We start from the raw sequence: 17,947 nt of genomic DNA, 5'->3' as shown, positions 1-17,947 counted from the left end.
GCAAAAATAGATTATCCAAATCAAGGCAGTTTTAGAGTGAGAGACTTAATAATTACAAAAGCAAAGGGAACATAAAGAAGAACTGAAAGAGCAAGCAGTGTAAGATGAGTCGACACAGAGAAGCAACTGTATGTGTCTACTATAACCCTCAGGGTTGGAGGTATTATCAGAGAGAGCTGAACCTTTTTTTTTTTTGGAGCATCTGTCTGATTGGAGCAGCTGGAATTACAGAAGAGACACAACCTCAGTTTTGATCAGCTACTTCAGAATTGCAGGTGGCCCATCCTGAGGATGACCGCTTTTCCAACCCCCTCAAGCAAAAGTGATAGGAGAATCTTCAAGTCCATAGACTTCCTCAAATCTGTAGAAGAGAGTTAAAGCACTACACTAAGTGAGCTAATACCAAATCAAGAAAATGTAGCTTCAAAGGCCATGCATACAAGGTCCTATGACCCTTGCCAGCCTCTCTCCCACACCCTCCCCAATGCAGGATGGAGCCAGGCTGTATTCCTATTGTAGAACCCTGGCCCTGTTTTAGAGGGAGCAGAGTAAACCCTACATACATACCATAGTTAGTACCTTATGTTAGTACTAGTGTTTCAGGTGAAAGTTTAAAAAACTGAACCAAGGAATTTGTCTCCGGCTCACTCAGAATCTGTCCTGAAGATAGAGAGAAGTAGCTTTAAGAGGGCTGAAAGAGAGAGTCTGAGGCAAAGAATGACAAATCAAAAAGTAGAGATTGACAGAATGGATTTAAAAAGCATGACCCCACTATATGCTGTTTACAACAGACTCACCTTAAATTCAAAAGCATAAACTGATTGAGCATAAAAGGGTAGAAAAATACATCATGCAAATAGTAAACAAAAGAGAGCTGGGATAGCTAGACTAATATCAGATAAAATAGACTACAAGTCAATTCAACAAGATGGCATAATTATAAATTTACAAATGCAGAGCCCAAAACATGAAGCAAATGTTGACAAATCTGAAAGAAATAGACAGCTCTACATTAATAGTAGACTCGAATCCACCACTTTCAATAATGGATAAAACATCTACACATAAGACCAGTAAGGAAACTGAAGTTTTGAACAATAGTCTAAACTAACTAGACTTCACAGACATTTATAGAAAATGATGCACAGGAACAACAGAATACATGTTCTCTAGTGCACATGATTCATGTTAGGTTACAAAATAAGTCTCAAATATTAAAATCATCCACTGTGTCTTCTCTGACCAAAATGGAATGAAGCTAGGAATCAACAGAGGGAGAAATGGAAAATTCACAAATGTCATAATTAAACAATGTACTTTTTCACATTGATAGAGTATAATTATTTATTGCATTATAACTGTGACACAAGGGTTTTTTTTGCATTTGCAAGTTTGTGTTGCTACTCATGTATCACTATTACCTCTATTACATTTTATTAGTAGTAAAATATTTTAGAGGAAAAATTTCATATTTGAGCTTTTTAAAGTTTTATTCACATACCTTGTAACCCATCCTAGGGATAATCAATGGTGTAATCACATAGTTATGCATTTATCGCCACAATCTATATGAGAACATTCCCATTTCTTCTAAAAAGAAAAAAATCCCTTATCCTTCTCTTATATTCCCCTACTACTGACATTTAACCTTGGTATAGAACCTTTGTTACAATTAATAAAGGACAATTACAATGTTACTCTTCACTATAGACCTTAGTTTGCATTAATTGCATTTTTCCAATATACCACCCCATTATTAACACTTTTGTAATAGTGACATACATTTGTTCTAGTTCATGTAAAATCTTACATTAGTACATTAACCACCATCATTATCCCCTCTAGGTTTCACAGTTATATAGTCCAGTTTTTATCCTCTAGATTTCCTTCTGTGACAGACACAAACCAATCTTCCTCTTTCAACCATATTCCCAATCAGCTTGTTAAATACACTTAAGATAGTACAATACTGTGATGGTAACAATATCTATTCCTGAATCTTTACAGTCAACCTTATTAAACATTTGTATTCCTTAAACATCAATCGCTCAACTTTTGCCTTCTTTCTACCTCCTGATAACCTATGCTCTCCAATTTAACTCCAAGTTTGTTCATTGTAGTTAGTTCATATTAGTGACGATACAATATTTGTCCTTTTGTGGCTTATTTTGTTCAACATAATGTCCTCAAAGGTCATGTACATGATTGCTTACATCATGACTTCATTTCTCCTGCAGCTGCACAATATTCCATCATATGTATGTACCATAGTTTATCCCTCTGCTCATCAGCAGATGGACACTGGGCTACTTCCATCCATTGGCAATTGAAACAATATACTTTTTTTTTCCTAAAAAAGTGAATTTTATTTTAGGTAAGTTATACCTAAAAAGACCATGCATAAATAAAACATGTTACATAATTATAAGAATATCCCGTGGAATAAAAAATACAGAAATAGAATAGCCACTCTCAATGTTGTAGATTTATAGGCTGCTTAAAGCAATACCATGAAATGGGTTAGATTAAATAATGGTAATTTATTCCCATGTGGTTGAGGCAAGGAAATAATCTACATGAAGAAAATATCATCAGGGCAAAGCTTTCTTCCCAAACACTAGTTGCCATTTATTCTTGGCTACCATACCATAAGGCAAGGCACATTGCAGAGTCCTCTGGCCTTTCCTTTCTCTTCTGGATCTTATTTATTTCATCTTGTTTCTGTGGCTTTCCTCTCTCTGTCTGCATTTCATTATCTTAAGGACTCTAGTAATAGGATTAAGAGCCACCCTGAATGAAGTGGGTCACACCTAAACTGAAGTAGCCTCATCAAAATGCCCTACTTATAACAGGTTTACATCCACATGAATGAATAAATGTATTAATATATTTCCTGGTAAGCATACAGCTTTACATAACCATACCCATATACAGTGAAAGCAAATAGACCCTTCTTAACAGAGTTTTTATATATTAAAGTTCATTAGATTCAAGATATTATTCTTTGTGAGACACATTATTTTAAGTACATTTCTGTCATTCAAGGTCCAGTGAGGTCTTTTCCTCAGAGGAAATATTAAGGCAACACAGATTATCTCCAGCTGGAAGCCAATCCCACCTCCAGGGCTGGGGGGAAATCAAGTCAGGAAGGTGGACTTCATGGACCCCAGAATCTAGGACCAGCAGCCAGGACCACTACAGGAGAGAGAAGAAATACCCCCGATAGAGAAGCCAATAGGAAAGGTGCTAATAACTCCCAAAAAAGGATGTGGACTCCTAAGCTTTCATCAGTCCTGCACTGGGTCCTAAAGAACAGGCAGTGCGGTGCAGGAAAGCCAGCCTTCTGTATGATACCTGGGCTGTCTGAGTGACGTTGATCTAAGAGGTACGCAGAGCTGGGCGAGCACAGAATGCTGTATTCAGGTCAGAAGGAGTGTACCTGCACTGTCCTCAATGGCCATGCTCTTATAAATTGTCTCCAACATGGATCACAGATCAGTTTTGAGGCTTTATTCAAGTGTTAGCAGTTGCTCTAGAGAGGATCAGGGTTGTTACTGTGCCCAGTGTGCACACTCTGGGGTGGGTTTCCTGGTTTCTTCTCGTGGTTGAGGCAGCTGCTTGCTTCTGAAGCCTTTCCTTTTCTCTTTCCCACCTTCATGCTCAACTAAGTGCCAGTGCAGGATCCTGACCCAGCACTGCAGATGTTTCTGGAATGGCTCTCAGTTTCCTTGGGATTTCCTCCTCATCTATCTTGGACACTCACACTTGATTCAAGAAGCGTTTCTCTCTCAACTGGAAAGGCACGTGGAGAAAGGCACACAGAGAACAGCAATGTCTGCTGGCTTTCTCTCCAGGCTTCTTGCTTCATGAAGCTCCCCTGGGGGCATTTTCCTTTGTTATCTTCAAAGATCTCTGGCTGTATGGGCTCTCGTGGTTCTCAACACTGTACTGTTTACCAATGGGCCCAAGAAGAAATCACAAGGGAAATTAGAAACTATCTTTATGGATGAAAATAAAAATGCAATACCAAAACTTATGGGGTGCAGCAAAGGCAGTGCTGAGAGGGAAATTTACAGCTCTAAATGCTAGTATTAAAACGGAAGACAGTCTCAAATAAGACCTAAGTTCAAAACCAGAGGATCTAGTAAGATGACAAACTAAACTCAAACTGAGCAGAAGGAAGGAAATAACATATCAGAACAGAGATCAGTGAAATACAGAAATTTTAGAAAATGATCAACAAAATTCTTTAAAAAGATCAATAAAACTGACAAGTCTTTAGTTAGACAAAAAGAGAACACAAATAATATCTAAATGAAAGGGGGACCTTACTACTGGCCTCACAGAAATAAGAGGATAAGATGACATTATGAACAATGATATATCAACAAATTAGATAATCTAATGAAATGGAAAAATCCCTTAATGTACACACTACCTGCACTGACTCAAAGTAAATTCATCAGACCAATAGCTAGTAAAGAGATTGAAACATATAGTACACCACATTAACAAAACAAAGGAAAAAACGTGATCTTCTCAGCTGATACAGAAAAGGCATTTGACAAAATCCAGCACAACTCCTTGCGAAAAAAACACAAACTAGGAATAGAAGGGAACTTCTTCAACATGATAAAGAGCATACATTAAAAACCCACCACAAACATCACACTCAATTGTGAGAGACTGAAAGCTTTCGCTCTAAGTTCAGGAAAAACAGAAGGATGCCCAATGTCTTGATTGCCATTCAACGTTGTACTGGAAGTTCTAGCCAGAGAAATTAGCCAAGAGAAAGAACTAAAAGGCATCCAAATTGAAAGATATAAGTGAAACTTTCCCTATTTGCAGATGACATGATTCAATACACAGAAAATCCCGAAATATCCACAACAAAGCTATCAGAACTAATAGACAAATTCAGCAAAGTGGCAGGGTACAAGATCAACATCCATAGGTCAACAGTATTTCTATTTATTAGTAATAAACCAGCTGAAGAAATAAGGAAAAATTCCATTTATAATAACAACTAAAAGAATCAAGTCTATATCTAACCAAGAATGTAAAGTATTTTTACACTGAAAACTACAAAACACCACTAAAAGAAATCAAAGGTGACCTAAATAAATAAATGGAGGGATGTTCCAAGTTCATGGATTAGAAGACTAATTCTATCCAAAGCAATTTACAGATTCAATGTAATTCCAATCAAAGTTCTAGCAGCTGCATATACAGAAGTGGAAAAGTCAATCATCAAATTTATGTGGAATGGTAAGGGTCCCTGAATAGCCCAAGCCATTTTGAAAAACAATGAAGTTGGAGGGCTCACACTTCACAATCTTAAAACTAACTACAAAACCACAGTAATCAAAATAGCAATGGTATTGGCACAAGGACAGACTTATAGACAAGTTTCGAATGGATTGAAAATGAGAGTTCAGAAATCAATCCTTTATGGCCAACTGACTTTTGACAAAATGTGCCAAGTCAACTCAGTTGGGAAAGAATAAGTCTCTTCAACAAATGGTGCTGGGAAAACTGGATAGCCATGTGCAAAAGAATGAAGGTGGACCCTTACCTCACATCTTAGACAAAAATCAATTCTAAATGCATGAAAAACCTAATATAAGAACCAGAACCCTAAAATTCCTAGTAGGAAACTGTTCTAGTCTGTAAGCTGCTGGAATATGATATATCTGAAATGGAACAACTTTTAAAAAGGGAATTTATTAAGTTTCGAGTTTACAGTTCTAAGGCTGGGAAAATGTTCATATTAAAGCAAGCCTATGAAAATGTCCAAATTAAGGCATCCAGGGAAAGATACCATAGTTCAAGAATGCTGATGTTCAGGGATTTCTCTCTCAACTGGAAAGGCACATGGCAATGCCTCCAAGCTTTCTTTCCTCATTTCATAAGGCTTCCCCCAGGGGTGTTTTCCTTCTGCTCCAAAGATCTCTGGCTCTGTTAGTTCTGGTGGCTTTGTAGCTTTCCCAAAATGATTCCCTCTTAAAGAGCTCCAGCAAGCAACCCCACCTTGAATGGGTGGAGACACATCTCTATGGGAACTATCTAATCAAAAGTTACCACCCACAATTCAGTGGGTCATATCTCCATGGAAATAATAAAAAAGATTCCACCCAGCAATATTGAGTGAGGACTAAAGAACATGGCTTTTCCAGGGAATACAACAGATTCAAGCTTGTGCAGAAGCATCTACAGGACCTTGTGTTAGATGATGGTTTCTTGGACTTTATACCCAAAGCACCAGCAACAAAAGAGTAAATAAATGGGATTTCATCAAAGGACTTAATAACAAAAATAAAAAGACAACATACAGAATAGGAGAAAATATTTGAAAACCACATATCCAATAGGAGTTTAATACTTACAATACATAAAAGAAATCCTAACAAAAGCCAGCCCTATAAGAAAATGGGCAAAGGTCTTGAAAAGACATTTCTCCAAAGAAGGTATTCAAATGGCTAAAAAGCAAATAGATACCTTTCTAATAAAAATAATTTAGAGTCTGTTCTAGTTTGCTAGCTGCCAGAAACAACACACCAGATTGGCTCTCAATAAAAGGGGATTTAGTTAAGTATAGTTCTTCAGAGGAAAGGCAGCTAACTCCCAACTGAGGTTCTTGCATACATGGGAAGGCACAGGGTGATCTCTACTGACCTTCTCTCCAAGCCTCTGGGTTCCAACAACTTTCCCCAGGTTTATTCCTTTCTGCATCTCCAAAGGCCTGGTCTGAGCTGTGAGTGCTGAGATGAGGTATGCTGAGCTGCTTGGGCTGTGCTACATTGAGCTCTCTCATTTAAGCACCAGCCAATTAAATCAAACATCATTCATTGCAGCAGGCACGCCTTCTAGCTGATTGCAGATGTAATCAGCAACAGATGAGGTTCACATGCCATTGGCTAATGTCAGCAATAAAACTAGGCACCTTCACCTAGCCAAGTTGACACCTGAACCTAACTACCACAGAGTCAGAATCAAATTATAGGTTGTCAGGGTGAGAGTAAGGAATAGGGAATTAACACAAATATTACCATTTCTATTTGGAGTGATGGAAAATTTTTGGTAAAGGATGGTGGTGATAGTAACATAATATTGTGAATATAATTAGTCCCCTGAGTTATGTATTTGAAAGTGCTTAAAAGGGAAAATTTTAGGTTTTATGTTACTATAAAAAAAATTTAAACATAGCAATGTACAAAACATAGTGAACCATAATGTAAACCATAAAGTATAGTTTTTATTAGTCTGAGTGTATTTCATCAACTGTAGCAAATGTACCATATTAATGCAAGCTGTTAATAATAGAGGGGTATATGGGAACTTTGTAGCTTTTATATAATTTTTCTATAGAAAAAAGTGAGAAAAAAACTGTTAAAAGGAAATATAATTGGCCACAATTTGTTCAAATATAGAAGAGTGTTCACTCATGAAAGATCAAACAGAAAACAAGATTTTTTTTTCTTCCCCATTTATGAAATTACTATAGGGCAATTTGGCAAATGAGCACACTTGATGTCAGTTAAACATACACTGTCAGAATGCTTTTGTAAAGCGATTTGCCAACAGGATTCAAGTGCCTGACAAACGATCGACAACGCTGTAAGGAGAATATTGACAATGATGCCTGTGCTACCTTCCTGTAGAGAAAACGAAAATAAGCCTTTCCACTACTTCAGGGTATTAAAACAAAGTAAACCACAGAAATAGTATACTGTGATTGCAGTTTGTCGGTATAAATGTCTATTTTTAAGAAAACATGAATATAAAAAGGTGGAAGCAGAATGAAAATAACACAATATTGACAAAGGCTATATAAGTAATTTTCTGCTTTCTCCTTTGTACAACCTGGATGTCATATTAACAGGTTTTATTAAAAAATAGACCCAATGATATTAACCAAGAAGCAAAAATGTCCATACTGGTTATACCAGTATTTGATGTCTTTTCCCACCTTTCTCAAATGAATTCTCTCCCAATGTCCCTCTGGGAGTCCAGGGGAGGATAGGCAGAGACCTGGGCACAGCCAAGGGCCCCAACAGAGGGGTGGAGATAAGTCTGTGTTCTAATCCTGGGAAATGGAGGAATGGGGATTGATGATTGCTCCCAAGGTGGGGGATAGTTACTAAGTGTCCAGAGAGAAAGGTGCAAGTTTCTCTGTGTAACCCTTGGGGAAAACCTTGCTGTTTTTAGCACCTGGCTAAAGAGGGGCTCAAAAGTGTGTAGTGAAGAGATGAGAGGCCCCCACCTTGGCTGTGAGCTGAATGCATCCAAGCCTCCAGATGAAGAGGTGACCACCACTGGGCAGAAACTAGAGCTCTGTGGACAGCACCCCAGTGTGGTAAGTCCATTCCTGAGAGGGGGGCCAAAGTCATTGGAAACAGTCTCTGGAAAGTACATTGTCCTTTAGTCCATTCAGAGCTGATCTTCAGAGGTTTAGTCAAAAGCACAGAAAACAGGTTCTGCATAAGTTGGCGTAAGTTATAAGACAAGGAAGGAAAGAAGCCCCCAAGTGTGCAGAGTTTGATTTCTGCATCAGAAGAGGAGAGAGAAGATTGGATACAAACTATTCCAGCCTGATTGGGCCTCTTGGCTTCTCCACTATCCCAGCCTGATTAGGCCTCTAGTCTCTTCTCCACTATCAGGAAACCTTCCCTCCTAACCTGGTCCCTACATTATCAGCAGGCCTATTTCGTTAGTTATATCCATGTTAATGAGACTATTTACACAGTTGGGATAGAGAAGCACAGAGTCAGCAAGAGGTCCTGGATTGCACAATATGCCTGTAATCTGTGGAAAATGGCAAGGAACAGAGGGAAGGAGGAATACGGTGCCTTTCCCAAAGACCAGGCAACCTCACACTTGGCTTCTCTCTGTGTGTAACAGAAACATCTTTAAAAAGGTGTTTTAATGCATGAAACAAACCTAAGGTACCTATTACTCCCCTCATTTCAAAGACTAGGAGACAGAATCATGAACAGAGGTAGAGAGATTAAGTTGCTTAAGGTCAAAGGTGGAAAGAATGGAGTAGTGTATGAACTAAAGTCTGTCTAGTTTCTAATCCATTCTTAGTTCACAAAATGTCCCTTCCTAGAACCTCAGATCCACTTTCCAAATGTCTCTTCTGGGACTTGTAGGCATGCAACCAGTGTATAGGTGAGGACACCTCTTCGTAGGCTGACACAGAAAGTATTTCTGTGGAAAGCTCTGTAAGATGACACAATTTAGGTGTCACAACTTAGTTCAAATTGCCACTCAAGATACCAATTGTCAACTCAGCAGATACTATTTTGATACTTATAAACATTCTCCTTGTCCGAGCCTAAAACTGAGCTAAAATTTCATTGATGGAGCGGAGTCTAATACAAATCAAAGTTGGCCATCTTCATGCTGATTCATGTTGTGAGTGGCCACCACCTTGGCTGACCCTGACATTGAACAGTGAGGCCCTTTTCTGCTTTGGGATTGTGGCCTAGCACCATATGCTTAGGGAATCCTTGAATCATCCTCCCTGTTCTGTGATAAATTTGTATATTGACCCCAGTGTCCCCCTCACAATTCCCATCCTACATCTCTGAAATTCCAGGACTTTTCCTCAAAAGAACATCCTCTAAGGTATCCCATATAACAGAGAAACACAAAAAAACTACTCCAATTATTAGGATGCATTTTTGGTCTAATCTCTATATTTAACAGTAAGAAATCAGGAAAAGGGAGATTCTGCCTTGTACTAAGAACTTCACATTTATTATCTCATTTGTTCTTTATGCTCATCCTTTGCAGTAAGTCTTCTCACCATTTTTTTTCAACATATGAAAAAGACTAAGGCTTCAAGAAGCTAAATTTACCCAAATTCAGAGTAAGACAAAGGTCTGGTAGTTCTAGAGAAAAAAAATGGTTTGTTGGACTGCAGTTATGGTGCCCTGTACTACTGTGAAATGCTGCCTCCCAGGACCTCCACCCATTTCCTGTCTTCTCTGGTAGATTCAGCATAACCTTAAACTTGACCCTCTAGGACATGAGGTCACAGGTTATCACTGACTTGCATATTAAATTACCCAATTCACTGAGTTGCTGAAGTCAGTGACAGTCAATGTAAAGAACATGTGTGAACTATTTTAAAGTTCACAAGATGAGCATTTTTCTTTCAGTGTGCATCCATTGCCTGTTCAAGAAGTAAGAAATCTGTAAAAATTTAAAATATACTGTAGTGGGGCTGAATTAGGGGCCATCTTAGACTACAGAAGGACATCTCTTATGCTTTTCTCTTATGAAAATGTAGTTACTATTTATGTTTTACACACAGTCTTACTTGAGGCAATTTGGGGGAATTTAGCGACTATTGTCTCTTCCCTTCTTACCTACCCACTGTGGTTTAGACTAGAACTACCACACTGAGGCTTTGTGGATGTGCCTTGAAGTATGAGGACACTTTGCCAAGGAGGTGGGAAAGGGCTCTCAGCAAAAATATGGCTGTGTGAAGAAAATCACCAGGGCAGGTGTGAGATTTCTGAGACTTGCTGACTCTACTGGGAATCTCATGAGAAATATCAGGGGGTTAGGTCTGAGACAGCGCCAGGGATCCTAAATAAGGCTCTCTGTGCTTGGATTTTGAACAGCGATGGAATAAAGCAATAGGGGTCATTGCTATGTTTTTAGCAGGAGGTATCTGAAAGATAGAAGGGCAAGAATTTGGCAACGCTTTTATACAAGTGATGACCAATTGCTCTAGGGTTGATACTCCTGTCTCTTCAAAGAGTAGAATCCAAGAAGGATATGGTCTGTAGCACAGGTCATATTGAAAATTCTATAGTAGTCCAATCTTTTTCTATCCCTAGTCTCAGATAAGGGACAAAGCCTGAGTGAGTCTGAATCATAAAATGGTGTACCTCTTCTATCACTTATCTCAAATTATAGGTAACTTCCCATTCTTGGCAAGAAAGTTTAGTAGAGTCTGTCTTGAGAGTAAACCTTTATTTAAAAATTTCATCTGTTCTTCTTCATCCTGTTTAACCATGAAATTGAGGTAACGATAAATAAGATTTTTCTTTGAGAAATGAGGGCCCATGCCAACTATGGTCATCTAGGAAGAAGTCAATTAGATTTGATAATCTAAGCAAACTGCGTAAAATCCGTTAAAGAATGGAGAATTGTAACTCACTGACATAACTCCCTTAGTAAATTAACCTCTTGCATGTTTTTTTAATTGAATCTTGATCATTTATAAGCTTAGCTTTTAAACCCCTGGTCATTTTTTAAAACTAGAAAATATATATACACAGAAAGAACTAATAGAACCAATAATTCATGCTACCCAAAATCAACAATGATGTAAATTTTCCCAGACTCTTTTCTATTGAAGAGTGTATATCTATGTGACACACACACATATATTTTATGGAATTATAGTTTAACCTGCCTCATGCTATCCCCTCACTTACCATAATATGATATAAATATTATACAAAGTAAAACCATAGCTCTAAAAATATCATAAGTATAATTATAACTCACTGAATGGGTGTAGTAGAATTTAAACAAGGCTTTATTTTTTTGAATACATATTGCTGCAAACTTTTAGTACAAAAATGAGTAACTGCAAGTAGTTAATGTTTCTTATTCATGTTAATACTGTTATTGACTAAATAAGAGAAGCATATGCAGGCACTAGGCTGAACACACTGCATGGAATTATATTTAATCTTTGTATAGAATTTTTATGCATTTTCCATAACATAAAACATGACATTTGAGAAATGTTCCCTAAAGCAAAATTACTGGTTAATTTTCACCTACTAAAATTTAACCTATTATTCAACTCAACAACAAAAAGACAGCCAACCCAATTACAAAATGGGAAAAAGACTTGAACAGACACCTCTCAGAAGAGGAAATACAAATGGCCAAAAGGCACATGAAGAGATGCTCAATGTCCCTGGCCATTAGAGAAATGCAAATCAAAACCACAATGAGATATCATCTCACACCCACCAGAATGGCCATTATCAACAAAACAGAAAATGACAAGTGCTGGAGAGGATGCGGAGAAAGAGGCATACTTATCCACTGTTGGTGGGAATGTCAAATGGTGCAACCACTGTGGAAGGCAGTTTGGCGGTTCCTCAAAAAGCTGAATATAGAATTGTCATACGATCCAGCAATACCATTGCTAGGTATCTACTCAAAGGACTTAAGGGCAAAGACACAAACGGACATTTGCACACCAATGTTTATAGCAGCATTATTTACAATTGCAAAGAGATGGAAACAGCCAAAATGTTCATCAACAGACGAGTGGCTAAACAAACTGTGGTATATACATACAATGGAATATTATGCAGCTTTAAGACAGAATAAACTTATGAAGCATGTAATAACATGGATGAACCTAGAGAACATTATGCTGAGTGAGTCTAGCCAAAAACTAAAGGACAAATACTGTATGGTCCCACTGATGTGAACCGACATTCGAGAATAAACTTGGAATATGTCATTGGTAACAGAGACCAGCAGGAGTTAGAAACAGGGTAAGATAATGGGTAATTGGAGCTGAAGGGATACAGACTGTGCAACAGGACTAGATACAAAAACTCAAAAATGGACAGCACAGTAATACCTAATTGTAATGTAATTATGTTAAAACACTGAATGAAGCTGCATCTGAGCTATAGTTTTTTGTTTGTTTGTTTGTTTGTTTGCGTCTTTTGTTTTTTTCTTTTTCCTTTTTTATATATATTTTTTATTTTTTATTATTTTTTTTATTTTTTCTCTATATTAACATTCTATATCTTTTTCTGTTGTTTTGCTAGTTCTTTTCCTAAATCGATGCAAATGTACTAAGAAATGATGATCATACATCTATGTGATGCTATTAAGAATTACTGATTGCATATGTAGAATGGAATGATTTCTAAATTTTGTGTTAATTTCTTTTTTTTAATTAATAAAAAAAGTGATCATGGCAATGAATACTCAACTATGTGATGATATTGTGAGCCATTGATTGTATACTATGTATGGAATGTTTGTATGTTAAGACTGTGTGTTGTATGTTGTTTTATTAATAAAAATATTTTTCAAAAAAAAATTTAACCTATTAAAGCCATAGGTAAAAATAAATAAAATAATTTTTAAAAAGCTGTAGGTTATACAAACATTGGGGAATTTCTATACAACTGTATAAATTGAATTGGGACAGTCTCTCCAGAGGGAGACCTAGTAGTGTAAATCATGAGCACACCTGCTTCAATTTTAACAGTTGGTATTGTCATCATAGGTACTTTATTTTAAAAAATATTTAATGTATTATACTGATTTTTCAAGTTGGCATTCAGAAGTCTTCTTTATTATAGGTTCCACCCAGTTGCCCAGGATAGAAATGAAAAGATAGTCTATAATTTCCAGAGGCATCTATCTCTTATAGTGGAAGAAGCTAAAAACGAAGAGCTTCCATCTTCTGGATACTGTACACCCCCAAACATGTCTACTTCCCATAACATCTGCTCGGTGACTACCTCTTTCTGCCTCACTGGCATCCCAGGGCTGGAGTCCCTGCACATCTGGCTCTCCATCCCCTTTGGCTCCATGTACCTGGTGGCCGTGGTGGGAAATATAACCATTCTGGCCATGATAAGGGTGGAGCGCAGTCTGCACCAGCCCATGTACTTCTTCCTGTGCATGTTGGCTGTCATTGACTTGATCCTGTCAACCTCCACCATGCCCAAGCTGCTGGGAATCTTCTGGTTTGGTGCCGGTGAGATCAGCCTGGATGCTTGCTTGGCCCAGATGTTTCTCATCCACTGCTTCGCCACTGTTGAATCAGGCATCTTCCTTGCCATGGCTTTTGACCGCTATGTGGCCATCTGTGACCCACTGCGCCACACCTCTGTGCTCACCCATGCAGTGGTGGGTCATTTGGGACTTGCTTCCCTCCTCCGGGGGATACTCTACATTGGACCCCTTCCTCTAATGATCCGTCTACGGCTGCCCTTCTACCGAACCCAAATCATTTCTCACTCCTACTGTGAGCATATGGCTGTGGTTACCTTAGCATGTGGTGATACCACAGTCAACAACTTATATGGAATGGGAATTGGCTTCCTGGTATTGATCCTGGATTCATTAGCTATCACTGTCTCCTATGTAATGATCTTCAGGGCTGTAATGGGTTTGGCCACCCCTGAGGCCAGGGTTAAAACCCTGGGGACCTGCAGTTCTCATATCTGTGCTATCCTTGTCTTCTATATCCCCATTGCAGTTTCCTCTCTCATCCACCGCTTTGGCCATCATGTGCCTCCACATATTCATATCCTTTTGGCCAACTTTTACCTCCTCTTCCCTCCCATCCTCAACCCCGTTGTCTATGCTGTCCGCACCAAGCAGATCCGGGAGAGATTTCTTCACATTCTCAAGGCAGGGAGGGGCTCAACCTAAAAAGTAACCTTTCTACAACTATAGGGCATAAATATATCTAGATATAGCAGGAAAAGGCTCTAACTGGGGAAGCCCATGTGATACTAGGGTCTATCCTAGGTGTGGGAATAGGGGTCTCAGAGAAATGTTAGAGTCTATTCTGTTTTATCATGAGTTTTGGTTCAGTTTAGACCGAATATCTCAAAGTGGAGAGCAGAAATCAGGACATGAGTTTTGTACTACACTATCTTCCCCCCCCCACCCCGCAATGGGCAGACACCAGAAATCAAACCTGGCTCTCTGGCATGGAAGGCAGGAACTCTGTAACTGCGCCACCATTACCTGCCCTATCCTTTTTTTATATCTATTTAAAGTCATAAAATTAAATTCATATGTACAAGAATGCAGACCACAGGAAGCAAGGTCAATTCTATCCTTTACTTTTTTTATAGAAAATTTCAAGTTTTTCTTTGAAGACAGTTAAAAGAACAATTTCTAGATGGTGGAATTATATTACAACACCTTCTTGAAGATGTTTGCAGATTCTGTTTGTAAAAGTCTGGAAAATTTCATCTGTTTGTAAGCTTTCCCAATCCTTTTGAATTGCCCCAGGCAGACCTTTCTGTTGAGCATAGAGGCAATAGAAACATGAGCACGCTTAATCTAATGGGACTTTAACTACTGTGGGCAGTAAGGTCTCATTTTTAAGTTTTCAGACTAGGTACTTGTTCATTTAAATGGGCATGCAAAATTCAACATATCCTAACAATAGAGAAGGAGCAGGAAAGAAGCAGCAAGGGGAGACATTAGGAGATAATTTCAGAGACCCTGAAAATACATACAAGAAGGATAGCAGCCACACAGAAATAATGACATGACATACAGGGAGGAAGGTAACAACGAGGTTATTGATGTGAAAGAGGTTTGGTAAAGGGCTGGTCAAAGATGATGCAAATAATAGATACCTTTTGTAGATAGAAACCACAAAATGACTCCAGATCTTTTGGAGGATTCTTGATTTTTTTTGTTGTTGTTGTTACAATCTTATTTGTTGATCATAGAAGTTTCATAATGAAAGATCTACTTCAGGCCGGAAACTGGCAGGAATCCTTGGCAATATAGAGAAAGAAAATAGAATGAGGCTATCACTTCCTGTTATACTGATCCAGACTCATAGGTATGTCTGTCTTAGTTCTAAAATGTATTTTCAGTGCATTTAACCATCTCAGTATATAAACCATAGCATTGAAGAAAGGTAAAGTGATTTATCATAGGTTCAAGGTGTAGATTGTCTTAGTATTTTGAAAAATTTAATCTAAAAAAGCCAGCAATTGCGGGTGCAAGCATAGTTCAGTGGTATAATTCTTGCCTGCCACGCAGGAGACCCAGGTTCAATTCCCAGTCCATGCATTACCCCCAAAACAAAACAAAAAAAAAACAAATAAAAATTCAACAAATGGTGCTGCAATGATGGAATGCTCACATGGAAAAACAATGAAATGTGACCCTGCCATACAGCATACAAAAAAAATTAATTAAAAAGATGCCAGTTATTAAGCCAGAGCTAGAGTGCAAACCTCATATCATCCAAAAGGGTGAGGGAGACTTAGAATATCCAAATTCTTTTCTAAAATTGGGTTTAAACCCTTCTAAAATTGAATTCCAAGATTCTATCTCCTCAAAATCCTAAGACTAACCCTAAGGTTGGTTGGATCTTATTTTATTAATCTTTCTCCTTTGCTTTGGAGTTGGGGATGGTCCCCTAACTCCTTAGAAAGATCCTGGAGTCCAATGCCAAAGCCAAGACCTCTTACTGGGGAAGATAGAGAGGGCTTCTATGAAACTAATTTTAGTGCCAAATGTAATCTACCTACTGATTTTTATGAGGAGTTGGAGAAGAAGTACTGTATAAATCTTATTAGAAGCTTATTTTATAGTGTGATTTCCTATTCATAAACCTGGGCATTGGAAAAGATGAAGGAAGATGACATTCGAATCCGTCAGTGCCACCAATGCCGAAGGCAATGACCAAGAACTTTTGCACAGTGTATCACTTTGGCAGAATGTTAGTCCAATTATACCATGTAAGGCAGAGTACATATTGCAATTCAGGGCTTTTAATCTGGTCAAAATTTAATCTAGTAGTATTTTTAGGGGACTTCCTGGAAGATGGCGGCTTAGTAAGACGCGCGGATCTTAGTTTCTTCTCCAGGACACCTACTAGGGGAGTAGAAACGATACAGAAAGCGCCCAAAGCCACAACAGAGATAAAAAAGACAGCGTACCCCATCCTGGAACGGCTGGCTGGCTGAGAGAAGCAGCTCGGGTGAGATCGCCGAGGCGCGCGGGCCTTACTGGGCGGGGTGGCAAGCGGCCGGAGTTACTCCCTTCCCCCTTCCCGGGCCGGCTGGGAGAGGCAGTCCCCTGAAACCAAGGCGACTGGCGCCCACACCACGCGCAGCCCCCGGACCAACTGAGAGAATTGGATCGGAAACCCCCAGGCCGCGGAGAACGGTGACGGGTGGGGGAGGCCCCTTCCAAACCCGTGACTCCCGGGGAACGTGCACTCTCTCGGGCGGGCCGCTGCGGCTGGCGCCCTCCCGCCACGCTTGTTGCCCAGGGCCGACTAGGAAATTCGGACGGGCTCTTTCCCTGGCTGCGGCGACCAGCAACCCCCCCTGTGTTCGGACCCCGGGCCGGCTCAAGCCGTTTCGGCTAGCGAACCCCCAGGACGGCGAGAGTTTTCCAAAGTTTAAGGTCCCACAGCACCTTTTACTGGTGGGACCCGCAGACAAACGTGTGCCACGAGCGCCACCTACTGGGCAGGATAAGAAAAACAGAACCCAGAGATTTCACAGAAAAATAGTACAACCTTGCTGGGTCCAACACCAAGAGAAATCTGAATAAATGTCCAGACGCCAGCAGCAGAAGATAACTGTCCACGCTCAAAAGATTGAGAATATGGCTCAGTCAAAGGAACAAACCAATAGCTCAAATGAGACACAAGAGCTGAGACAACTAATGCCGAATATACGAACAGAAATGGAAAACCTCTTCAAAAATGAAATCGATAAATTGAGGGAGGACATGAAGAGGACATGGGCTGAACATAAAGAAGAAATAGAAAAACTGAAAAAACAAATCGCAGAACTTATGGAAGTGAAGGATAAAGTAGCAAACATAGAAAAAATAATGGATAGCTACAATGATAGATTTAAAGAGACAGAAGATAGAATTAGTGATTTGGAGGATGGAACATCTGAATTCCAAAAAGAAACAGAAACTATAGGGAAAAGAATGGAAAAATTTGAACAGGGTATCAGGGAACTCAAGGACAATATGAACCGCACAAATATACGTGTTGTGGGTGTCCCAGAAGGAGAAGAGAAGGGAAAAGGAGGAGAAAAACTAATGGAAGAAATTATCACTGAAAATTTCCCAACTCTTATGAAAGACCTAAAATTACAGATCCAAGAAGTGAAGCGCACCCCAAAGAGATTAGACCCAAATAGGCGTTCTC

At 39.0% G+C, this 17,947-nt stretch overlaps 1 protein-coding gene and 1 long non-coding RNA gene across 4 annotated transcripts in view; one reads left to right on the top strand and one right to left on the bottom strand.

Moving 5' to 3' along the window:
• Nucleotides 1-17,947, bottom strand: part of LOC143643483 (uncharacterized) — a 46,355-nt gene that overhangs the window by 10,604 nt on the left and 17,804 nt on the right. For 2 of the 3 annotated variants that reach the window (XR_013156294.1, XR_013156297.1), the window contains 2 exons: nt 15,393-15,536; nt 14,902-15,049 (listed from right to left, as the gene is read on the bottom strand). This is a non-coding gene — a long non-coding RNA (uncharacterized LOC143643483). Of the gene's footprint in view, nt 1-14,901; nt 15,050-15,392; nt 15,537-17,947 lie in introns of those variants that run through there. The other variant, XR_013156295.1, reaches the window with a different exon arrangement.
• Nucleotides 13,495-14,448, top strand: LOC143643916 (olfactory receptor 52M1-like). Its single transcript, XM_077112334.1, has one exon. The coding sequence runs from the start codon at nt 13,495-13,497 to the stop codon at nt 14,446-14,448; it is 954 nt and encodes a 317-aa protein (XP_076968449.1).

The sequence above is a fragment of the Tamandua tetradactyla genome, chromosome 8 (assembly GCF_023851605.1).
Source record: "Tamandua tetradactyla isolate mTamTet1 chromosome 8, mTamTet1.pri, whole genome shotgun sequence".
Classification (NCBI taxonomy): domain Eukaryota; kingdom Metazoa; phylum Chordata; class Mammalia; order Pilosa; family Myrmecophagidae; genus Tamandua; species Tamandua tetradactyla.
Note: the sequence above shows the minus strand (reverse complement) of the source record. Positions and strands in the feature narration are given on the sequence as shown.

What these genes read in the sequence shown, in the direction of transcription:
- LOC143643916 (XM_077112334.1), top strand. Translation starts at nt 13,495, where the DNA reads ATGTCTACTTCCCATAACATCTGCTCGGTGACTACCTCTTTCTGCCTC.